Below are 26,050 nucleotides of genomic sequence, written 5' to 3'. Positions count from 1 at the left end.
TGATTGGCAGAACAATGCGTTACCTCTGTTTTTAATCCCGATCACTCTGAATGTAACTTTAGATAAATGCACCAGGCACTAACCTTTGTCATTGTTTCCTTTGTTAAGGTTTTTTTCACAGCTGATATCTCCCCAGCGCACCAGGGCAGAGAAGGTAATCAACATTTCTATGGGTTTGGTATCGTCTACATGTAGATAATATGGTCCTCGATCATCTGTGGGCTAAACCATTGTCATAGAGTTCATTTTAGTCGAATACCAACCCAGAATCAGTAAAAATGTAATACATATATATATTTAAGATAATACAATTCACATTCAACCAAGCTGTGAACATATTAGTTCCTGCTACTCTATGTCTTGTAGCACATTATATAGACCCTGCAGCTTTGCACAGTCCAACAACAATAACTTGGATTTACACAGTGACTTTAAAGCATTCTGAGGTGCTTCACAGAAATATTATCAAACAAAATTGGACACCAAACGACATATGGAGATATTAGTGCAAGTGACTCAAAAATGGTCAAAGATGTAAGGACTGTCTTAAAAAAAAAAGAGTTGTGGGGCAGGGTGTTGAGTAAGAGACATTGAGTGAAGGAATTTCAGAGTTTAGAGCCTCCGTGGCTGAAGGGACAATGTGTGGATTTGTAAGAGTCTAGAATTTGAGAGGGCAGAGATCTTGAAGGGTTGTGGGGCTGAAGAAAATTACAGAGATAAGGAAGGATGAGGCTATTAAAGGATTTGAAAACCAAGGTCAGAATTGTCAAACTGAGGCATTGACAGATTAAAAGTCAATGTAGGTCAGTGAGCAGAGATGCGATGGGTGACATGACTTGAGGCGACTTTGGATATGGGTGGCAGAGTTTGATTGACTAAGACAACAAAAATGCAATGATATTTGTTGTCTTGATATACAAAGGGCAGTGCAAATCTAACATCTCACATCGAAAAGTGCGAGAGGTCAATTAAGGATAAAGAATAACTGCTGGCCTTGCCAGTGAAGCCTACATTCTATGAATGAATAATTTTTTAAAATTGCATTATGTGTAATGCTTCTGCTTCTGACTTTCAGAATTTTCTTTCCATTACTCCTTGAACTATAACTCTTGTTCAAATCGAGTCATTTGGTCCCCATGAATAGTTCCTTATTGAAATCCATTTCTCACTTCCATTTCTTTTTAATTCTCCTCCTACTCTTTCTGACCCACCTCTTGATCCAAAGTAGATGCACATTGTTACATTCAATCTGATATCCCTACTGTTTGTCTTAGCTGACTTAAACCATTTGATTTAGGTTTATATCTCTGCCTAAATTTGACAACTGTCACTATTACATTGACTTAAAAATATCACATCTTTTATTCAAACAGAATTATCTGCACCACCTCCAATCTCTCTCTGCTAAAATCAGCCTGGACTACTTCAGCAGTATTTTCACTTTTCCGCTACTGACCAGGTGGAATTATTGATCAGTCATAGATACATAGATACATAGAAGCTAGGAGCATGAGGAGGCCTTTTGGCCCTTCGAGCCTGCTCCGCCATTTACCACAGCCATGGCTGATCATCCAACTCAATAGCCTAATCCTGCTTTCTCCCCATAACCTTTGATCCCATTCACCCCAAGTGCTATATCTAGCCACCTCTTGAATATATTCAATGTTTTAGCATCAACTGCTTCCTGTGGTAATGAATTCCACAGGCTCACAACTCTTTGGGTGAAGGAATGTCTCCTCATCTCTGTCCAAAATGGTTTACCCTGAATTCTCAGACTGTCACCCCTGGTTCTGGACACACCAACCATCGGAAACATCTTTCCTGCATATCCTGTCTCGTCCTGTTCGAATTTTATAAGTCTTTATGAGATCCCCCCTCATTCTTCTGAACTCCAGCGAGAACAATCCTAACCTGGCCAATCTCTCCTCACATGACAGCCTGCAGTCGTTTGCTATCATGAATGATTTGGACATCTTGTCAACCCATTATTGGCCTTGGTTACAGAAGGGTGTTATGTGGAGGGAGGTTCAATTGAGAATTTAACCATTGTTGTAATATGAACACAAATCTGAAGGGTTTTACTTCCCCAAGTACTGGAGAAATAACAGGGTGAAAAAGATAAGCCAGAAGTTGTTTTTCTTAACAGAACTTGTGAAGTGGCAAATATTTGTATTCAGCTCCTGTTATGAAGGTGAACTCAGGTGATAGGAGTAAAAAGCAGGATTTCACTGGTTGTCATCTTGGAATAACTTATAGTGCCACAAACCAGTTCCAAGAGGAACAGCCACATTATCGAGATCACTAAGTGGCGAGAGAGGTTGGGCAGCCAAAAAAATTCAGATTCCTGGAACAGCTTTTCTAACAGTAGTGATTTGTTGTGATAGAACAGCTTACTTCTGGAACCAATACCCTTGTGGGAATGTTAACCAGAGCTCCGAGCTAAACCAACACTGCTCTGGGCAGGGGGACAGAAAGGGAATAGACTATACAGCTGAAAAAGGAAATTAACTTTGTTTTAGTTTGGAATAATTAAGGGAAATTGAGTGAGTTTAAACATGAAATGACAAAAAAAATCAGGGTGGGGAGAAGAATTATGAAAGAGCAAAGCAAGAAAATCAAATGAATATGTACATTAATTCACAGACAATTAAATGACCTGGGTATAAAATGTGCCCGAAAATAGAGAAAAAGTTAAATGAATAGCTATATTCATGACGGACAGCATCAGAATGCTGGAACATTAAGAATTCAATAAAGACGTAGTCGACACAGAATTATTTTGTATTGATATGGGGAATGACATCCGATCAATCACACTGCAGGAGTATATTATAGATAGATGAACATTGGAACTAAAACTGAGACTGGAATATGTATTTCTCAGTTAGGGAAATGACATGAACAATTTTTGGAGGAGATTTTAATTATTCAAAAATAGATGACAGCAGAGGGAATCTGTTTGTGATGAGAAGGGGAAGGGTTTTTGAGAGTGTTTAGGGCTGCTTTATCAGTCAACAAGGGTTATTTTTAACATTTGGTGGTGGGGTAAACAGGCGATATTGGATTGGGTTCCCAGTAAACAGCTCTCCTATTTTGTTTCCTCTTGGAGATGTTATAACAAGAAGCATTTAGATCAGGACATCCTTGAATCTTTTTTGATTGAACAGAGACGAATTGTAATAGATCAACCTTTATTCCAGCTCTGTTCATTAGATCCTTCATATATTGCACAGCACGACAACCTTGGGTTCTGATGCTTCTCCTCAATGATATGTCTTTCAAAGTTAACCCTGAACTATATAATTCCGTTATTATTCTCTTAATTTGCCTTTCTTTCTTGAACTCTCTGTACATTCATCTTTATGTAGGGGTGTTTATTATTATGAAATAAAATATATATATATTTTTTAAATTTTAGAGCAGCCAATTATTTTTCTTTTTCCAATTAAGGGGCACTTTTAACATGGCCAATCCACCTAACCAGCACATCTTTAGGTTGTGGGGGTGAAACCCACACAGACATGGGAAGAATGTGCAAACTCCACACGGATAGTGACCCAGGGCCAGGATTCGAACCCGTGTCCTCGGCGCCGCAGTCCAATGAAATAAAATATTACGAGTGATTTGATAGAGGTGTCTAAAATAATGAAGGGATTGAGGGGTCTAGAACAAAGGATCGCAGAAAGATTACATTTAAGATCGTGAAGAGAAAGCAAATGAAGTCTTATTTTTTGAACAGAGGGTTGTGGAGTATTTGAAGGCAAGTGTTAGTGATTGAAGCACATGTTAATATTTAGCAGATGGTTGACTGAAAGGGAAAATAAAAGAATATGAGAACAGAGTGGACACAGTTTGGACTCCATGTTCACTGTAAGCAGGACCTTTAAGCCAAGAGAAAAAGGGAGTATTTTACCTAATTGGTTTGTGCTAGGTTTGGATGGAGATCTCAAAGGCACCCAAGTAACAGGAAATAAGGTTTACCTGGTACCTGCCAAATCATCCCACATACTGCTGCATTGAGTATTAATTTCAGATACTTGAGTATGAAATATCCGATGAGCAATTTTTACACTTTCAAAACCTAACACTGATAATATTGATTTACAGACAGTGTAATAAGATACATTAGCATTTTATGAATAAAGATCTGAAATGTGAAATAGGTCAAGCAATTCACTTGATGCAACAAGTTATATAATCTAATGAAAGAAATTACACAATTTTGAGCCTTTTTCGTAATAGCACCACATCACCTGTTTGAAATTAAACATACATATTATTGTATTTTTTTTACATGTAATCAAACTATATATTCTATTTAAAACAGACTGAATTGAGATATTTACAAGAGTGAAATGCATTTATCACAAAACTATCAAACAAAATACCGAATGCAATTAAAATGCAGAAAGTGCACCATTTGCAAGAATGTTACCTTCAAACATGACTTCTGCAAAGAATAAGTGTATTGACTTGGGTTATGGAAAATGATCAACTTCCTGAAAGCAAATGAAAATTTAATAAGATTAATTGTTGAAGATGAATACAAAAGTCCCAAGAGATTGGGTCAAACTCCTCACATGTAACATATAACATAAAATGCTGCATGTTGTATCCATTTTATTCTCAAGTGTGCCAATAATTTCTTTAAGTCTGTGGCTCCTTTAAATATTTTTTGCACAGCGCACAAATACAAGGGACCAACTTGTGTGTGGCCTGTGCAGAAAGATCATCAACTTGAAACATTGACCCTGTTTCTGGCTCCACAGATGCTGCCAGACCTGCTGATAATTTCCAACTTTTTTGTTTCATTTCAGATTTCCAGCATCCACAGTAGTTTGCTTTTGACCATACATTTCTTGTACTTGCAGCTTAAATGTGAAACATATGTTCACGATATTACCATTTGGGAGATCAGCATTTCTCTGTCAGTGAAGGATATGATCATTGTGTTTTTAAGAAAAATTTCTCCTATCATTTTGTCTACATCCTTCTTTCTCTATATCCGACAATTTATTTATTTATTTTTAAATATTTTATTCAAAGCATTGTAATATAAACAAACAAATGCAGAACAACCAAACAACTTTATAAGCAACCAACACCCACTCCCCCCTGCTCCCCTACTACCAATCCCTTCTCGAATCCAGCCTTCTCCATTTTAACCCCCCCCACTGACACCTTAAACCTCCTTAAAGAAGTCAATAAACGGCTTCCATCTCCGGGTGAACCCATCCGCCACACTCTGAAGACAAACTTAACCTTCTCCAGCCTCAGGAATTCCGCCAGGTCGCTCACCCACACTCCCGCTTTTGGGAGCAAAGTCTGTGTCCGGGCAAAGTCTTTTGGGAGCAAAGGCCAAAACATCGTCCTCTCACCCCCTGGATTCCCGGGTCTTTCGACACCCCAAATATCGTGTCCTCTGGACCCAGACCCACTCCCACACCCAGCACCTCGGACATCACATCCGAGAACCCCTGCCAGAGCCCCCTCAGTCTTGGAAATGCCCAGAACATGTGGGCGTGATTCACGCCTCCCCCCCTGCACACCGCCCACACCTATCCTCTACCCCCGCAAAGAACCTACTCATCCTTGCCACCATCATATGAACCCTATGTATCACTTTAAACTGGATGAGGCTTAGCAGCACACACAACAAGGATGCATTCACCCTCCGCAAGGCCTCTGCCCACGTCTCAGCCTCCACATCCCCTCCCAGTTCCTCCTCCCACTTGCAGTTTATGTCCCCCACCAGGGCCCCATCTAATCCATCAACTGCTTATAGACATCGGACATCTTCCCCTCCCCTATCTCATCCTTCGACAGCGCCTTGTCTTGGCGGCAGCCCAGGAAAGGACAGAACCTCCCTCCTTAGGAAGTCTTGCTCCTGCAGGTACCTAAAGCCGTTCCCCCGGGGCAACTTGTACTCCTTCTCCAGGTCCTCTAACTTCGCAAATCACTCAATCCCTACCTGTCTCCACCCCCAAAACCTTGCATCCAGTACCCCTGGCACAAACTTATGGTTGTCACAGATCGGTGCCCACACCGAGGCACCCTCTAGCCACAAATGCTGCCTCCACTGCCCCCACACCCTCAGGGCTGACACCGCCACTGGGCTCACGGAGTACCTGGCCGGTGAGAACAGTAGAGGCGCCGACAACAAAGTCTTTTCGGCATGTTCCCCTACATGATGTCGCCTCCATCCGCTCCCACGCCGACCCCTCCCCCACGGCCCACTTCCTAACCATAGCAATATTCGCTGCCCAGTAGTAATTCACCATATTTGGTATTGCCAGGATCCCCCCTTATCCTTATCCATCTTTAATATCAGGGAGATGGAAGCCTGCGTCAATGCAAGTGGGAGATCTCCCCCCCCCCTCTCCCTTGCTTCATTATATGCACTCACCAGCAGTGGCTCCAGGTCCGCCCCAAAACTTTCTCACTGGGAACCCATCCAGCCCGGAGCCTTCCCTGCATGCATCGTCCATACTATCTATCACCTCCCTCAGCACAATTGGGGCCCCCAGTCCCTGAACCAGATCCTTCTCTACTCTGGTAAACTCGAGCTTGACTAAAAAAAAACAATTCCCCCCCCCCACCCCCTCTGGCCGGGGGGCTCAGACTTGTATAGCCTTCTATAAAACGCCCCAAACATGCCATTCACCCCCTCAGGGTCCATCACCACCTTACCCTTATCATCCCTGACTCTGCCAATTTCCCTTACCGCCTTCTGCTTTCTCAACTGATGGGCCAACCTCCTGCTTGCCTTCTCCCGTGCTCAGACACAGCCCATTTGGCCCTCCGTAACTGCGCCACGCCTTGCCATTAGACACTAGCCCAAACTCCATCTAGATCGTCCTCTTCTCCTTCAACAGCCCTGCCTCCGGAGCCTCCGAGTATCTCCTATCCACCCTCAAAACCTTGTCCACCAATCTTGCCATCTGCCCCTGCGCTGCTTTCTCCTTGTGCACCCAAATTGAAATGAACTCCCCCGAACCATCACCTTGAGTGCTTCCCACAGCATGGCAGCCGTGACCTCCCCCCGTATCATTTAGCTCCACGTGCCCGCAGCACCACACCCCCCCATCCACCAGTAGCCCCACATCTAGCCTCCACTGCGGGCACTAGGCACTCCCCCCACCCCCACCAGGCACAAGGTCCAGCCCCGCCAGCAACGTCTCATCTAACACAAAAAAAGAACTAATCCGGGAGTACACCCGGTGCACATGGGAGATGTATGAAAACTACGTCGCCCTCGGCTCCCAAACCTCCATGGGTTCACACACCGCCCGCCCGCACCTCCTCCCCCCCCCCCCACCCTCCCCCCCCCCATGTGCTCCATAAACTCCTTCAGTTTCTTTGCCACTGGCGACACCCTTGACAACTTGGGACTCGACTGGTCCAAGCTTGTTTCTATAACTGTATTAAAATCCCCCCCCACATTATCAGATGTTGCGAGTCCAAGTTCGGAATGTTCCCGAACACCCGCCTCATAAAATCTACATCATCCCAATTTGGGGCATAGACCTTTACCAAGACCATCGGCATCCCCTCCAACTTTCCACTAACCATCACATATCTCCCCCACTGCCCCTTGTGCCCTGGATTGGCCACAATCCTCCCCAACTCGAACGCTACCTGCTTAATAACTAACTAACACCGCCATCCACCCTTGTCTTCATATCTTGCGCCGAATGAAACAACTGCCTCACCCATCCCTTCCTCAATCTCATCTGGTTCCCTATCTTCAGGTGCGTCTCCTGAAAAAGGTCACGTTCAGTCTCCTCAGGTACGCGAACACACGCTACCGTTTGACTGGCACATTCAACCCCCTCACATTCCACATAACCAGCCTGGTGGGGCAGGGCTCCCAACCCCCTTCCCCTGCCTATCAGCCATTTCACTTTTTGGGCCAGCCCCCCCGCCCACATCATGTGACCCTCCGGGTCTGCCCTGGGATGTCCACCATCATCGATCTCTTCCAAACTGCGCCACACCAAAAACACTCATGTCAGCAACCACTCCTCCCACCCTCAAACAAAGAACCAGAAAAATCCCCTCCTCTCTACGCCTGCTTCCTGGCAACCCCCCACCTCACCCCCGGTAACTAGCCCACCCAGATGGCATGGTGGCCCCCGCCCAAGACCACCAATCACCCTACCTCCCCCAGTTCCCCTCCCCGCCCAACTGCACCCAACCATACAACCCTGAAGAGTACCAAAAGGTGCACTCACCATCGTTGTTCCCCTGTGTAAAACCTGCCCCCAACACCCACCATCAAAACTTTAAAACACACACAAAACTCATCCAAAATTCAATGTCCTCACACTCCTCCCAGTCCATTGTCCCTCACAAATTCCATCACCTCCTCTAGTGTGCCAAAATAATACTCTCACTTCTGGGAGATCACCCACAGGTTGGCCGGGTACAATACTCCAAACTTCACCTCCTTTTTGAAGCCCGGCCCTCCTCTACGCAGCTCTGCACCCAGATCCTGATACACCCGCAGCTCATTCCCTTCCCGGTACATTTACTGGTCTACCCATCGAAGGATCATCTCCTTGTCCAGAAAGTAGTGCAACTGCACCACCATCGCCCTCGGTGGCTCACCCACCTGCGGCCTCTTCATCAGCCCCCTGTGCGCTCGATTGATCTCCAGGGACTGGTCAAAGGCCCCTTCCCCCTTCAATTTCTCCAGCACCCTTGCCACGTAAACACCGGCCTCCACACCACCAATGCCTTCAGGCTTCCCGACAATCCTGAGGTTTTGCCTTCTAGAGCCATTCTCCAGATCCTCCACCTTCTCCCTCAGCCTCTTCTGGCGGCACTCTTGCATCACTCCCATCTCAGCCACCAATGAGGCCAACTGCTCCTCCTGCTCCCCCACTGCCTCCTCCACTTTACATGAGTTGAGGGAGGCAGAAAATTTGTCAGGTGAGAAAAGTTTGCTCCAGGCTCCCTGCTCTTCCTCTCTCCCCAATAAGGCCTTGGGAATCCAGCCTCTGCTCCACTCGCTCAATCCCAGATTAAGTGGTTCCACCACCTTGGCCAAGTCTACCAGGGCTTCTTTCCTCTGTTGCTGAAACTAATCATTGAGGAACTCTATCAACTGCTCCGTCCACCCCTGGACCGGCAGCGCAGCCCCCTTGCCCTCCGTCACCTTTTCCTGTGGCGCACCACAAAGACTCTCCTGCTCCAGCAACTCTTTCTTTCTTCCACCACTCCTTGTCCGTGGATCCATCCACCAGCCACACCAAAGGAGTATTACCTTCCCAGGCACTCTGCACCTCTTGCTCTCAAATACTTCGCCCTTTGGGTGGGGAAAAGACCAAAAAAATCTGCCTTGAGTGGGAGCCACCAAATGTGCGACCGCACACTCTATAGCCACCACTAGAAGTCCTGATAAATTATTTATTTCAGATTTGTCTCAGATGTGAATCCTAAATCTCTACCAAGTAGAGAATATATTGATATCTAGGTAGACCTTTGGTAATTTTTCTGCAGAATGAACAGCAAACCCTCCCTGTTAATTATTTTAACAACTCCATTCATCAGATTCTTCTCTCATCTTTAAAAAGTAATGGAACATCACAACAGACCTATTAGATTTATACTAATAAGCACATCAATAAGGACAAAGGTGTAATTAAAAGCAGTGTAATATGTAATTTACAGTAGAAATTATATGATCTATGCCTCTGAAAGGAAGATAATAATCAGCTGGATTCCCTATATTAATTTACTCTTCTTCTGAATTCACATGATTCTTTACCTTCTATGCTCTTCATCATTGCAGAATCTATTATTACTGTCCAAAGCTCCAAGCAGATTCTCTCAACTAACTTGCACTGAGTTCAACTGAAGACACATGAATATTCGTTCGTACAACATCTGCACCAATCTAGGCAGGACGTGAAATTTAACTGCAATTGGCTTTAACTCTGGTCCTTGGACTTTCCATTTAAGGCAATGTCAGTTCCTTGATCCTTTCAGCGTAACAAGAGTTGAGGGAGTTAGAAAATTTGGCAGGTGACAAAATTTTGCTAAAGGCTCCCTGCTCCTCCTCTCTTCCCAATAAAAAATATAGGAATTTTCATCTTAAGTTATGAGCAATTTATAATACACCAGTCCATATGCATGTATTATAATGCTATGGAAGTGAAAGTAACATGGCATCTGACATATTGCTCTGCCATGGCTCACTTGGTGGTACACATGCCTCTGAGACAGAAGATTTTGAGTTCAAGCTCCATGTTAGAGACCTGGGGCGGGATTCTCCGAACCCCCGCTGGGTCGGAGAATCGCCGGGGGGGCAGCGTGAATCCTGCCCCTGCCGGCCGCCGAATTCTCCGGCACCGGAGATTCGCCGGGGGCGGGAATCGAGCTGCGCCGGTTGGGGGCACTCTTTCCCCTCCGCGTCAGCCATAGCCTCCGCGATAGCCGGCGCGGAGGTGACCCCCCCCCCCGCGTATGCGCAGGGATGATGTCAGCAGCCGCTGACGCTTCCCGCGCATGCGCGGACTTCCGCCAGCCACGGAGTCCCTTCGGCCCCGGCTGCCGTGGCGCCAAAGGCCTTCCACGCCAGCCAGCAGGACGGCAACCACTCCGGCGAGGGCCTAGCCCCTAAAAGTGAGGGCTTGGCCCCTAAAGGTGCTGAGAAATCCGCACCTTTGGGGCGGCCCGACGCTGGAGTGGTTCCCGCCACTCCATCCCGCCGAGACCCCCTGCCCCGCCGGGTAAGGGAGGATCCTGCCCCAGAGCACAACATCTAGGATGTGCAGTACTGATTCAGTGCAGTCTTTCAGATGAGATGTTAAACCAAGGCCCTGCAAATATTGTGAACACAAGGGGTCCAATATTTAATACGCTCCATATTACCCAAACCTTGGGCTGTCTGTGGGATCAACAAAGGATCAGTTAAAATTACTTTTGGCTGAACATGAATGCATTGTGTATGGGGACCTATGGCCAAGGTATCTTTTAAAGTTAAAGGGGCTGCTGGAATGAGTGAAGTTTACTCATCCATGTCTGTACGGGACGGAATGTGTTTTTCTTGGCCACTTGGTTCATAGGGAATGGGAAGAGTTTATGAGGGTAATATAACCAAAGAAACAGAATGAGAAAGTTGAAAGAACCAAGTTGGACCAGTGCATTTTCTGATTCCACGTAAATCCTGATATAATTTGTATGCATTTCTGTTTTACTATGATTTATCAGTGGGTTTCATTAAATGTAGAAGTCAAATGTAGAATTAGTATCAGAGCTGTTTGTGCATCTCTGAATGCAGCTCTCACACGGGAATTGTGCAGTAAGATGTTTTAAAAACCCTTTATGATCCCAGACCCTAACAGTGGCTAGGACACTGGACCAAAACCTCAATATTTTAGTTTATTTGTTAGACTGTGTGGAAAGAATGATTCGCTCCAGGAGTAATTGCATGAAGAAATAGGGATTTGATATTTTTAAAACAAAACTTGGGGTACTTTTAAAACAAAAATTAGGGATATAATATTAAACTCTTTTACTTCACACAGCTGCTTACAATTACCACTTAAACACTACTCCTTAATTCCCCATTAAACAACAAGAAAAGAAACATACCAGCTTTCAATCCATCTTAAAATCAGCATGGCATAGAGTAATACTTCCTTTACAAAACGGATGTGGCTCCTGTTAGAACCCCATTCAGACTCTGGCTGAATATCTTCAAATAAACTCATTCACCTGGCGTGTTTCAACTTCTTCCTGGTTCTCAGGCAAGACTACTATGCTTTAAATATTATTACTCTTTTTCTAACTATCCTGAGAGAATTGTGGACTCAGTGTCAGACAGATCAGACATCAAATCCTCTCCAAAGCTTTTCCAAAATGTTTCTCTGCATCCCTTGGCTCCACCCAGCAATGATATTATCTCACCAAGCTGAAAAACAAATCAACTCTGCAGGCTGAAAGTACATTATCTCCCCAGGGACTTTCCTCAGTCAAACCACAGTGCTTTAGCCCAGACTGAATACCACATTCCTCTGGTCAATTTCACCTCTGGCTCCGAAAAGCTCTCAGGCCCTGCAAAACGAAATCCTTTTAAAAAACAGACCACTGCTGTCAAACACAAAGAACAAAGAACAAAGAACAAAGAAATGTACAGCACAGGAACAGGCCCTTCGGCCCTTCAAGCCCGTGCCGACCATGCTGCCCGACTAAACTACAATCTTCTACACTTCCTGGGTCCGTATCCTTCTATTCCCATCCTATTCATGTATTTGTCAAGATGCCCCTTAAATGTCCCTATCGTCCCTGCTTCCACCACCGCCTCCGGTAGCGAGTTCCAGGCACCCACTACCCTCTGCGTAAAAAACTTGCCTCGTACATCTACTCTAAACCTTGCCCCTCTCACCTTAAACCTATGCCCCCTAGTAATTGACCCCTCTACCCTGGGGAAAAGCCTCTGACTATCCACTCTGTCTATGCCCCTCATAATTTTGTAGACCTCTATCAGGTCTCCCCTCAACCTCCTTCGTTCCAGTGAGAACAAACCGAGTTTATTCAACCGCTCCTCATAGCTAATGCCCTCCATACCAGGCAACATTCTGGTAAATCTCTTCTGCACCCTCTCTAAAGCCTCCACATCCTTCTGGTAGTGTGGCGACCAGAATTGAACACAATACTCCAAGTGTGGCCTAACTAAGGTTCTATACAGCTGCAACATGACTTGCCAATTCTTATACTCAATGCTCCGGCCAATGAAGGCAAGCATGCCGTATGCCTTCTTGACTACCTTCTCCACCTGTGTTGCCCCTTTCAATGACCTGTGGACCTGTACTCCTAGATCTCTTTGACTGTCAATACTCTTGAGGATTCTACCATTCACTGTATATTCCCTACCTGCATTAGACCTTCCAAAATGCATTACCTCACATTTGTTCGGATTAAGCTCCATCTGCCATCTCTCCGCCCAAGTCTCCAGACAATCTAAATCCTGCTGTATCCTCCGACAGTCCTCATCGCTATCCGCAATTCCACCAACCTTTGTGTCGTCTGCAAACTTACTAATCAGACCAGTTACATTTTCCTCCAAATCGTTTATATATACTACAAAGAGCAAAGGTCCCAGCACTGATCCCTGTGGAACACCACTGGTCACAGCCCTCCAATTAGAAAAGCATCCCTCCATTGCTACTCTCTGCCTTCTATGGCCTAGCCAGTTCTGTATCCACCTTGCCAGCTCACCCCTGATCCCGTGTGACTTCACCTTTTGTACTAGTCTACCATGAGGGACCTTGTCAAAGGCCTTACTGAAGTCCATATAGACAACATCCACTGCCCTACCTGCATCAATCATCTTAGTGACCTCCTCGAAAAACTCTATCAAGTTAGTGAGACACAACCTCCCCTTCACAAAACCGTGCTGCCTCTCACTAATACGTCCATTTGCTTCCAAATGGGAGTAGATCCTGTCTCGAAGAATTCTCTCCAGTAATTTCCCTACCACTGAAGTAAGGCTCACCGGCCTGTAGTTCCCGGGATTATCCTTGCTACCCTTCTTAAACAGAGGAACAACATTGGCTATTCTCCAGTCCTCCGGGACATCCCCTGAAGACAGCGAGGATCCAAAGATTTCTGTCAAGGCCTCAGCAAATTCCTCTCCAGCCTCCTTCAGTATTCTGGGGTAGATCCCATCAGGCCCTGGGGACTTATCTACCTTAATATTTTTTAAGACACCCAACACCTCGTCTTTTTGGATCACTATAACCCCAGGCTTTTAACCCTTAAATTGCCCCAATATTTGGAAGCCAATATTCATAAAATTTTTCATTCATCACAAACATGGGAGTTCATAGGGCAATCATATAATATGATGTCCCAATAAAGACATGGGGCTGGATTCTCTGTTTCAGGGACTATATCCCCACGTCGTCGTAAAAACTGTGGCCTTTCACACCAGACAAACTGGCGTGAAAAGGCCACATATTTATATCCCTGAAGGGGGCTAGCAGGGACCCATCATGAATCTAGCAGCTTTAGCTGCAGATACGGGCCCCCGCACTTCCGGGTCAGAGGCCGTGCACGGCGGCGGTCTCCAGCGGCCGCACCGTGCTCCATGGCGGACTCAGACTGCGGAGCTGGATCTCCTAAATCAGCTGCATGCCCGACCCGGACCGCCCGCCCAAAAATAGCCCGGTCCCGTATGTGGCCCCCCCTGTCTTCCGATCGGCCCGCCCCTGACCATTGAGGCCGAGGACTGAGTCCGCAGCTGCCATGTGAGTATCCCGAATGGCAGGACCACATTAGATCCACGCCGTCGGGACTTCACCCGGAGAATACGACGTGCGTCTCTGGCAATGGCCACAGATAGGGGACATGCAGCGTGGGCGGCGTACTCTTTCAGAGGCTGGAGAATCGAGGAACCGTCGCTGGTCCCAATTCCATGTGCGAAAATGGATTCTCCGCCCCTGCGCGAACGCAATTTCGGCGTCGGGGTATGGAGAATCCAGCCCATGATATTTGCATTCTACAACTGCATGTGCGTATACACTTGAAAGAAGTAATGAATTAGAACAAGAAAGTAGTCCAACTCCTGACACTATTTCGAAAGGAGCCGGGGCGTTCTTCTCTACATGTCGGTCCAACATTAATCACTTAAACATTAAACATGTGTATAAACTTAGTTAGACAATGCTTTAGAGGACTCCAATGTTCGAGACTCCATGTTATAAAAGATACAGAGGCATTGCAGAAGGTCCCCAGCATCACAGATGCTAGTCTTCAGCCAATTTGATTCACTCCATGTGATGGCCGCGATCTTCCGGCCTTGTTACACTCGTGCTCAAGCAAATCGAGACCGGTGAATAGCGGGAGAGGCCAAAAACTATGTCCCCAGGATGCACATCTGAGGTGGAGGCAGCCTGCTTATCTCATCCCCTGGTCTTCAATGCCCCTGTAGGCGTCCTCTGGGCCGGAGGGCCAGGGCTCACTTGTTGGTGGCACATGCACAGCTGTGCTGCCCTGTCCCGTGTGCTGGCTGTGAGACGCGGCCTCATCAGAGGGGTGGAACTCGGGGGAGCTGGTGGCCACCATTGCCACTCCATGGGATGGGTCTGCGTTGGCGCAGCACCCCCTCCTCCCGGTTGGTGCCCACAGTGTCCTGGGGTTGGCCTTGAGATCGAGGGGCAGCTGGTCCGAGCACGGCTGTCCCTGCATCATCTGGCTCTGCCAGCCCTGGTGGTTCCCCATGGCCTGCACCATCATGTCGACACCCTCAGCAATGCTCCTCAGTGACCCGGCCATGCTCTGCCACACCTTGGCAATGCCCACCTGTGACTGGGACAAGCTCCGCAGCGCCTTGGCCATTCCCATCTGAGAGCAGGACATGTCCCGCAGAACCTCATCAAGGTCAGCCTGGTACTGGGTCACATCCCCCAGCGAGGCAGACATTCTCCCGAGACTCTCAGCCATGGCCGTCACTGCCTGCGACGCCTTGGGTGCCTCCACTAATGGTGCCGAAGTTGTGCACCAGGCTCTCCACTGTGGTCACCACACTAGCGGTGTTTTTCATCCGTGCCACGCATTGCCGGTGGCATCTCCTGCGCCCATAGCCTCTGGGACTCCTCCAATCAGCTATGGACCTGCTGAAGTGTCGTAGACATCTCCCTCTCAATGTCCCGGCCGCTCCTTAGCGTCTCATTTAGCTCCAGGTAAAACTCTTTCACAGGCTCAGTATCAGCTTGCGACCCTGCTGGGTCCTAGGATCCAGCAGACCTCCGACTTCTATCTCGCCTGCGGGTTCCTGTCTCCACCTGATGTGCATCAGCAGCAGTGTGATGCTCACCAGATTGTACCCCAGAAGTGTGACCACTAACATTTCCCACCGAGGTCCGTGTATCTGCGTTGGTGGAGGGTGAAGATGTGCTGTGACGTCTCAATCGTGTCTTCAGCGGAGATTCCCATCCAAGGTGTTCTCCTGGGAGGCTGAAGAGGGGGCTACCCGGGAAGGGCTGGCACGTCGGCTGGAGGACCAGCAGGAGAATGGACATGTGGTCAGTCAGTAAGGCAATAACAACTCACGTTTAACAGGTCCTTTGGCTGGGACTCGGTGATTCCTCACCTCTGCGGCATCCTCCAGCATCTGCTTTGGTGACCATCCTGTCCTCAGCCACCCCAGTCACCTCCAGTGCACGGTCCTCAAAGGAGGTGAGGATTCGTATGTCCGGCATCCCACTGCCAGTCTGGGCCCTGATCCAATGGCTGTGAGAGAGCTTTCCCGGAGGAGACACAGAGAGGGCATCATTAGTCACACACGTTGTTCACAGTGGTGGGACGGAGGGTGTGAAGGAAGGCAGGGGGGAAGTGAAGGGAAAGTGGAGGGAGGGTTGGGGATCGCATGGAGAGTTGGGAGGTGGATGCTCGCGTGGGGGCGGAATTGTCTCGGGGTGGGGTGGGGGGGGGGGGGGTGCGTTGGTGTGTAGTCACTCATGCTGCCGCTGCAGATCGTTGACCTTTTACCGGCACTGGAGGCCAGTCCTCCTGGTAACACTCCTGGCGCTCACAGTCGCCACCTCATCCTACACAGCACGTATGGCCCTGTGACTGACCCTCCAGGACCCTCAGGGGAACAGGACATCCCTCCTGGCCTCCACTGCGCTTAGGAGCCTGGCAAGATCTGCATCCCTGAATCTTGGGACCGGTCTCCTGGGCGCCAATGTTGCAAGCTGGCTGGGATTGGCTGAGCAAGAGCTGTTACAGTGCTGCTCATTCTTGTTAGCGGGAGGCTGGCAAGCATGGTGGAGGCGAATTGGCTGGCGAGCCTTCATTTGCAGCGAGAAGCCCGTGGGGCTTCCCTAAGTGGACCAATTAATGTTGAATAGCGTTACGTCTCTGGGCCAAGCGCCGGGAAGCTTGTGGTAGTCCCCGCTCGCTACCACATTTAGAAATCTTTCAGGAGAATTAAGCCCAAAACCTTTAAAATTGACTTCAAATTTAACACCAGAGCCAGTGTTACAATATTGGCTCCTCATCTGGAACGGCTCAAAGCAGTAGACATCCAGCCATAAAGCATTAACTTGCAAGGTCCAGGTGGTATACATCTTTGTGTAAAAGATAATCACCATGCTCCACCAGAAGGTGCGACAGAATATTGCGTCCTTCCATATCAAAGCATTTCTTTATTGAGCATAAATGCATTTATACAACTGGCCATTCTGGAAACAGTAAACATATACCTATAGCAGGTCACTCAGGTTCCTTTCATGGAGGAATTTCCAAAGTTGGAACAGAACAGACGACTTTCCATTCAGCAGTAACTGGTGAGGTTTATTTGTTGAGTAGGGGGTCATTCTTCATTACAGAGATGCCATCCACTGTACCTCAGGAGGAGATTGCAGATTCCTCAATTCTTTTTGAATGTAGGCCAGAAGGTGCGGTAGCTGAAGACACTGAAGAAGACAGTGATCATCAAAAGAGGTCCTAGATCTAGGGTGGCTCTTTTCTGAAGAAAGATACGAGAAAGAAGCTCTTGTAGCAATGAATGACCTGTTGGAATTTCTAGAGATTGGTATGTTCTTTGAAACTACTGCTGAAGCACATAAAGTCTCTGTTTTATTTGAGGAGTCAGGTGTGTTTGCTGTCAAATAGCTGAATTTGTGCATTTGTCCAATTGAACTCACTAATAAAATGTATTGTTCATTGCTGGCTGACCATGGTGAGCAGTCCAGTGAGAACATAATGCATGATTCCATGGTGGATCACACAACCAGAAGAGCCTATTAATTTGGATGAAAGTAAGTTCACATCCATGCTTCAATCTCATCAGAAAATCACCTTTCAATGAAAGTTGCCCTTAAGTGCAGAAGCAGAGGTCAAATCTACAGTGCTTCTACAGCTGAAGAGTCCTATGCAGAAATGTTGTCTAGATTTAGTTCTGGAGATTCACCCATTGCTGTAGATGATGGCTTACCTTCTCATGCTGACACGGTCGTCCCATTGTCTACAGCGGAGAAGCCTCACACTGAAGAAAGTGTGACACTACCTACAGAAAGTGAAAGTAGTTTCAAAGTGTTGGCGGCAAGTTCTATTGTCTTCATATCCTGCCATGCCTAGAGGACATTTGTCATTCTTCTCCTCATTCAGATTTGTTTATTTCTCAGATATTGAACACCTTTAATTGTCAATGATACAGTTGAGAATTTATTTTGTCAGAGTTGAAGATAATTCATCTTTGCAGGCCCTTCTCTGGTGTGCGAAGGGAGTAGATGCTTTGTGAGAAAATGGTAGTTTGCCCTCTTCCTGTACAAGAGAGTGTGATTGCCCATGTCCTGACATCTTTTCATTTGGATCAGTCTTTCACTGAAAAGGTTCCATGATCCTTTCAGTTCAGCTGTCATAGAGATCGTAGCCCAGTTGCCAGCCATTGTGGATAGCTGCAATCCCACTCCATCAATGTCCTCTAGGGACAAGACGTCCCACTCCATCAATGTCCTCCAGGGAAAAGACGTCCCACTCCGTCAATGTCCTCCAGGGAAAAGATTAATTGCCACACATGACCACAACATCCCCCCAGAGAGCTGTGGGAGTTTGAAATCCTCTATAACACTCACTTGGGGAGGTTGTAAGGAGGACTAAGAATTGGATAGAATCTGTTACAGTAGTTCAGAAGTTCAAAAATGTAATGTAAATAATTTAAGGAAATAGTTTAAGATTGTTATTCAAAAGATTGAGATTATACTTGGGGTGGGGGGGGGCAGTAGCCTAATGGGTTAATTATTATGGGAATGAGATAGTGATGTGTATTCTGATGTAAGTGACACCAGCAGAGATATGTACTTACCGAGAAGCTTGCCAAAGGGGAAAGCAGCCTATGGTCAGCTGAGACTATGGAGACTTTACTTTTACATTATTAAGTATATAGCGTAAATTAGGTAAATTTTAAACAAATCTACCGGAGTTCAAACTGAGTCACTCATGAGTAGAAGGAAACATTCCTAACATGGATTAGGTCATAGGTTACCCGAAAAGCGATCTGGACACTATTCACCCTGGCAACCAAAACACAAAACACCAGTCACTGCCCTGCCCCATTAGTCCATTCTCCATCATTAGTGATGGAAGGTGTCATTGACACTGCTATCAAGCAGCACTTGCTGAGCAATCACTTGATCACTGACACTCAGCTTGGATTCTGCTGGGGCCACTCAGCTCCTGAATGCATTGTAGCCCTGATTCAAAAATGGACCCGAGATGAACTTAAGAGGTGAGGTGAGGTGACGGCGACGGCATTTGACTGAGTGCAGCATCATGGAACACTAGTGAAACTGAAGTCAATCAGGGGAAATTCTCCAATGGTTGCAGTCACCCCTAGCACAAAGAAAGATGTGGATATTGGACGTCAGTTATCTCAGTTCTGGCCCATCGCTGCAGGAGGTCCTTCGGGTAGTGCCCTAGGACCAGCCATCTTCAGCTGTTTCATCAATGATCTTTGCATCATCATAAGGTCAGAAGTGGGTGGCACGGTGGCACTGTGGTTAGCACTACTGTGTCACAGCGCCAGGGACCCGGATTCGATTCCGCCCTTGGGTGATTGTTTGTGTGGAGTTTGCGCGTTCAGCCTGTGTCTATGTGGGTTTCCTCCGGGTGTTCCGGTTTCCTCCTGCAGTCCAAAGATATGCAGGCTAGGTGGATTGGCCTTGATCAATGCGCACGGTTATGGAGGTAGGGTGGAAAAATGGACCAAGGTAGAGTGCTCTTTTGGAGGGTCGGTGCAGACTTGATGGGCCAAATGGCCTCCTTCTGCACTGTGGGGATTCTATTCTATGGATTGCACAATGTTCAAAATTATTCACAACTTCTCAGGTTCTGAAGCAATCCATGTCTGAATGCACCAAGACTTGGAAAATATTCAGGCTTGAGCTGATAAAGTGGCAAGTAACATTCAAGCGCCACACAAGAGCCAGGCAACGACCTTCTCCAAAATGACAGAATTTAACCATCTCCCCTTAATATTCAATACATGACCACCACTGAATACCCCACTATCAAAATCCTTGGGGTTGACCAGAATTAGACCAGACATATAAATATTGTGGCTACAAGAGCAGGTCAGAGGCTACAAATTCTACAGCGAGTAACTCACCTCCTCCCCAAAGCCTGCCCACCACCTACAAGACACAAGTCAGGAGTATGATGGAACTCGCTTCACTTGCCTCGATGAGTGCAGCTCCAACTACACTCAAGTAGCTCAACGCCATCTAGGACAAAGCAGCCCGTCCACTACTTCAAACATTTACTTCCTCCAGCACTGATACATAGTGGCAGCAGAGGGTACAATCGACAAGATGCACAGCACCCTCTCACCAAGCATCTTCCAAACCCTGACCTCTATCACCTAGAAGGTCAAGAGCAGCACATGGATGGGAACAATACTGCCACTTGCAAGTTCTCCTTGAAGCCACACACCTTCCTGACTTGGAACTATTTTACTGTTCCTTCACTGTCGCTGGGTCAAATCCTGGAACTCTCTTCCTAACAGCACTGTGGATGGACCTACACCACATGGACTGCAGCCACTCAAGAAGGCAGCTCACCATGACCTTTTAAGGGAAATGAGGGATGGGGGAGGTGATGGCACGGTGGTCTTGTAATCCTGACACCCGGGTAATGCTCCGGGGACTCAGGTTCAAATCCCGCCATGGCAGATGGTGAAATTTGAATTCAATAAAAATATCTGGAATTAAAAGTCGAATGATGACCATGAAACCACTGTTGATTGTCATAAAAATCCATCTGGTTCACTAATGTCCTATAGGGAAGGAAATCTGCCATCCTTACTTGGTCTGGTCTACATGTGACTTCAGATCCTCAGCAATGTGGTTGACTCTTAAAAATGCCACTCGGTTCGAGGGCAATTAAGGAGGGGCAACAAATGCTGGCCCTGCCTGCGACGCCCACATCCCAGAGAACATACAGATCAGGCCCATCGAGTCTGCACCGACCCACTTAAGCCCTCACTTCCACCCTATCCCCGTAACCCAATAACCCCTCCTAACCTTTTTTTTTTGGACACTAAGGGCAATTTATCATGGCAAATCCACCTAACCTGCATGTCTTTGGACTGTGGGAGGAAACCTGAGCACCGGGAGGAAACCGGAGCACCCGGAGGAAACCCACGCAGACACGGGGAGAACGTGCAGACTCCGCACAGACAGTGACCCAGCGGGGAATCGAACCAGGGACCCTGGCGCTGTGAAGCTACAGTGCTAAGCATTTGTGCTACCGTGCTGCCCCCATGAAAGAATAAAGAAAAATTAAATAAATAAATACTCAGCTAGCCAGCGAAGCTAGTTAGTCATCTCATGAATGAATAAAAAAACTGACCACAGAATTGAGAGGTAATAGGCGCGATTCAGTGACCCCATTGTGCCGGCACGGAAATGGGTGCAACGGGTGAATCACGCGTGAGCCCCAAATCAGCTCATTAAAATATCAGGATGACGGATTCACCTGGCGCCCAGGACTGACCGTCTGCGTCTGGGAGACCCATGGACCAGTCCTGACGGCAGCTGGGAGGGTTTCTCAAGCCATTGGAGACCCCCTGGTAGTCGGGGACATGGCAAGGTTGTACCCTGGCACACCCCCTAGCACCCGAGAACCTTGGCACTGCCAGGGTGCCAGGCTGGCAGTGCAGGTGCGCAGGTATCAGGTAGAGGGGGGAGGGGGTCCCGGAGGTCTCCGCAAGGTTGGGAGGGTCTGAAGAGCGGGGGTATGGCCTGAAAGGGGGTGGAGTAAGATCCGGGCAGCCTTCCAAATGGTCCCTGATCTGCAAGGTGTCTTTGCTGCTAGCAAGCTTCAGCCCACCAGTAGGAAATCCCTCTATGTGTGGCCTCAGCGGAAAGAAATCAGTTGAGCCAAATGGACTGTTTTTGTATGTTAAATTCTAAGAAAATCTATGCAAAGGTTGCAGTTTTAAATCTCACTCTGGAGACCAGAGCATAAAATTGCATACTGACAGTCCAGTGCAGCACTGAGGGAATGTTGCACAATTGGAGGTGCCCTGCAGGTCGGATGTTAAAAATATGAACATTATAATATCGGAGCTGAAGTAGGCCAATTGGCACCTTCAGTCTGCTCTGCCTTCAATAAGATCATGGCTGGTCTACTTGTGTTTCAAATTCCACATTCCTATTTACACCAGATAACTTTTGATTCCATTGCCTAACGAGAATCTATCTACATCAACCTTAAAATTAATTAATGACCCCAGCTCCACTGCCTGCTGAGGCAAAAGAGTTCCAAAGGCGCACAGCCCACTTAATGAAAACAATTCTTCTCATCTCTTGTTCTAAAAGGGTGACGCCGAGGGCGGGATTCTCAGAGAATGGGGCTATGTCCCCACGCCGGCGAGAAAACCGGCGCCAACGACTCCGGCGTCAATGCCCCCCCCCCAAGTGAACAATTCTCACCTTTCTAGGGGGCTAGGTTGCCACCTGAGTCGTCCTCGCTGCTCCAGCCGATGGCGAAGGGCCGGCGCGAGTTCGCGCATGCGTGGAACGGCCGGCATGACCTCGCGCATGCGCGGACCGGCCGGAGTATTTCTGCGCATGTGCGGGGGTTCCCTTCTCCACGCCGGCCCCCGGGCAATATGGCGGAGCCCTACAGGGGCCCGGCGCGGTGGAAAGAAGACCCTCCACGGAACCAGCCCGCCCGCAGATCGGTAGGCCCTGATCGCGGGCCAGGCCACGGTGGGAGCCCCCTCCGGGGTCAGATCCTCCCGTGCCCCCACCAGGACTGCCCCCGCACACTTACCTGCCAGGTCCCGCCGTGCGTGAGGTGAGTAATTCACGCCGGCGGGACTGGCCAAAACTTTATGGCCACTCGGCACATTGGGGCCCGGAGAATTGCTGGGGTGGCCGCTGTCAACGGCCCCCGACTGGCGTGGCGGGAATCCCTCCGGCCCCCAAAAAACGGCGCTGGAGAATAGGGCAGCTGGTGCCGGGGCGGCAGGGCGGGATTCGCAGGGTCGGAGAATTCCAGTCCTAATTTCAAAACATTGCTCCCTAGTTCTGAACTCACCCACAAGAGGAAACATTCTCAGATTTAAGGCTTCATCTACCCTTTCAGGTGGACTTAAAAGATTCCATGGTGTTGTTTTTGGTAAGAGCAAGGAGTAACCCCAGTGTCCTGGGCAAATAATTATTCCTCAGCCAACATCACCAACAAACACATTAAATGGTCATTATTAAATTAGCGCTCATGGAACTTGCTGTGCAGAATTTGACCATCGTAGTCCCTACATTATGACAGGTGCTACAATTCAAAGTAGTTAATTGTCTGTAAAGTACTTTAGGTCATCACAAGGTTGTGAAAAGTGTGGGGCTGGATTCTCAATTTCTGAGACTAAGTGTTAACACCAGCGCAGAATTCTTGGAGTTCCATGTCAGCAAAACTGGCACTGCACCTGGACCGATTCAGCTACTGTTGAGGGGCTAGTACCGGTGCCACATCAAACACAATCGATTCCAAGAGAAATGGTTTTGCGATTGACATTCAGGAGGCTGACAAGCTGCAGCTGCACATGATATGTTGGGTAGGCTGGGTCGATGTGGACTGCACTTGATGCAGTGTAGCGAGAGACAGACCTCCAACACTTGATAAGATGCAACGCGATTTTATTTAACTAAACTATTATACATGTTCAACTGTGGGTTGACACTATGCTGACTTGACTGGAAACATGATACTAGCCTAACCAGACTTACTAGCTACCACATGGTGTTTGCACTGGCCAACTCACTAACTCTGACTGTCTCAGAGGCTGGGTCCCGAGAGAGTGGGAAAACTGGTGCCCTCTAGCTTTATAGTGGTTGTGTCCTGTCTGGTGATTGGCTGCTCTGTTCTGTGTGCTTACTGGTCATCCTGTGTGTCAATCACTGCCTGTCTGCACTCCATTGTATACATAGATGTATATTATGACAGCATTCACACAGTTCACTCCTCACACACACCATCCCAGCCAACAAGATGGCAGCAAGGAGAGCGGCACCAAGGTTCATGGACGCCGAGCTGGAGACCCTCCTGGGCGCAGTGGGAGAGAGGCGGATGATCCTGTACCCCGGCCCGGGAAGGAGGCTGCCAGCTGCCGCCGTTCGCCTTGCCTGGAGGCAGGTGGCAGAGATGGTGAGCGCCGTGGGTAGCACCGTCTCTGGACCAGCCAGCAGTGCCAGAAGAAAGTGCACAACCTCCTCAGGGCGGCCAGGGCGAGTAGGCAGCACTGTGCCCCTGGCACCAAACCCTGTCCCACACACCTATAACCTGACTCCCCCCAACCGGAGGGCGGACGGACCCCCACTCTACACCACATGTCAGCACCCATACCAGCCACATTGCCCCGGTTCCCTGGTCACTGAGGTCACCAGCTACCCACCCCTCCAGGACTGGGCCTCCAGGACTGGCAGCGGCAGGTGGCAGGGAAGCCTCAGGGATAGCTCTGCTTACACCCCTGTCCCATGGAGTAGCCCGGGGGTTATCGGGCACCCTGAGGGAGGAGGAGGTGATGGGACCCATGCCGGTGACTCCCAAAGGGCAGGTGCCGGAACACCGCAGCACCTCGGACTCCCCTCCCCCCTCCCCTCCAGTCCCTGGTGCACCTGGGCAGAACAGGGCCGTACCATGCCACCTGGGATACCTGAGCAGTAACCGGACCCATCCAGGCCCGGTCACCCCAGAAGACTCCCGTCAACGGGGACCCAGGTCGCAGGGCGGAAATCACAGCAGGCCACCTCCACTCCTGCTATACCATCTGGCCGTAAGGCCAGAAAGTTAGACACTAGTTATGTTGGCACTGGTGCAAGGCACAGTTTAGTTATAGGGGCTAGGGCTCAAATCTGTATATACATTGTCACATTAAACACTTGTTCACACTGTTACGACCTGCCTCGATGCTCTGATGGGTGTGCGGGGTGGGCTGGCCAAAGATGGGGAGGGGGATGGGCGGACGTTGCGGGTGGCTTGGGCTCCCCATCCACCTCTCCCCGCCCTGACCATCCCCACCACTGTCACATCAGGGTTTTGATGGGACTGTGTGATGGATTGTCCAGCTCACATGGAAGGATCACCCAGGTGGACAGTGGAAAGTGCTTCCGTGGGCAGGCGTCAGATGTTGTCAAACGATGTGGAGAGGGTTGTCATCATCCTCCATCCCATGGACCAGACCTGATGTTATTGACAACACAGGTCCTGCACCCCGTAGTGCGGCAGGTATGTATTACAGAGGAGTTGCAGGCAAGGGGGTGGCCGGACAGGGGTGGGGTGGGACGCGGTGACCGTACCCCTGGCATGTTCCCCTCCACCCCGTGCCCCACACCCCCCACCCCCCAGTCGGCAAACCTGGAGGCGATCAGAGTGTCTCATGCGCATTGGCCCTGGCGCACATGTCGTGCGGCTTCCCTTGCCTGCCTGGGCTCCAGATCACGATTTTTAAAAGCACAAGTGAACTGCGCCGTCGGGAACTCATCCCATCGGAGGCAGAGAATTGTGGAGGCACCGGAGAATATTGGGTCATGCCCGCTAATAATATGCAAATTATGTTTACTGTACTTGCGTCCTGGACCGCATTGACGTCACTGTCGAGATGACGGAGAATTGCGATTTGGCATCCAATCGGCGTCTGCCATGTTTTTGGCGTAGGAACCTATTCTACTTCCAATCGCATTCCACAATTTTGCCGTCAGCGAACGGAGAATCCTGCCCAAGATATTCTTTGCGCCAAGCCATTCTCCCTTCCACCCCAATACTGCTGGTAGGAACTGGAGACTTCCCAGCACAAAACAGGTGGGCACTTGCTCATCCATAGTGATGAAGGTCCTTACTGGTTACATGCCCTCTCATTGATCTCATAAACGTCATGCAAGATTCAAGCTGGGGGTTTCAGTAGGTGGAAATCTAGTGTAATTGATAGGATTGCAGCCCTATGGTTATTGGTCCCTGATATTTTTTACTTGAATCATGTTAACGTGTACAAATGAATAGTTGGGTACAAGAAGCACATGGACTTGAATTTAGAAAT

At 48.4% G+C, this 26,050-nt stretch overlaps 1 protein-coding gene across 4 annotated transcripts in view; it reads right to left on the bottom strand.

Moving 5' to 3' along the window:
* adgb (androglobin) overlaps window positions 1-26,050 on the bottom strand; it is a 612,248-nt gene that overhangs the window by 244,793 nt on the left and 341,405 nt on the right. For all 4 annotated transcript variants that reach the window (XM_072504722.1, XM_072504733.1, XM_072504728.1 and 1 more), the window contains 2 exons: window positions 4,436-4,499; window positions 84-222 (listed from right to left, as the gene is read on the bottom strand). In XM_072504722.1, coding sequence (XP_072360823.1) covers window positions 84-222; window positions 4,436-4,499 — 203 coding nt within the window. The remainder of the gene's footprint in view (window positions 1-83; window positions 223-4,435; window positions 4,500-26,050) is intronic.

The sequence above is a fragment of the Scyliorhinus torazame genome, chromosome 1 (genome assembly GCF_047496885.1).
Source record: "Scyliorhinus torazame isolate Kashiwa2021f chromosome 1, sScyTor2.1, whole genome shotgun sequence".
NCBI lineage: Eukaryota > Metazoa > Chordata > Chondrichthyes > Carcharhiniformes > Scyliorhinidae > Scyliorhinus > Scyliorhinus torazame.
The sequence above is the reverse complement of the archived record's forward strand: the minus strand, read 5'-3'. Positions and strand labels throughout refer to the sequence as shown.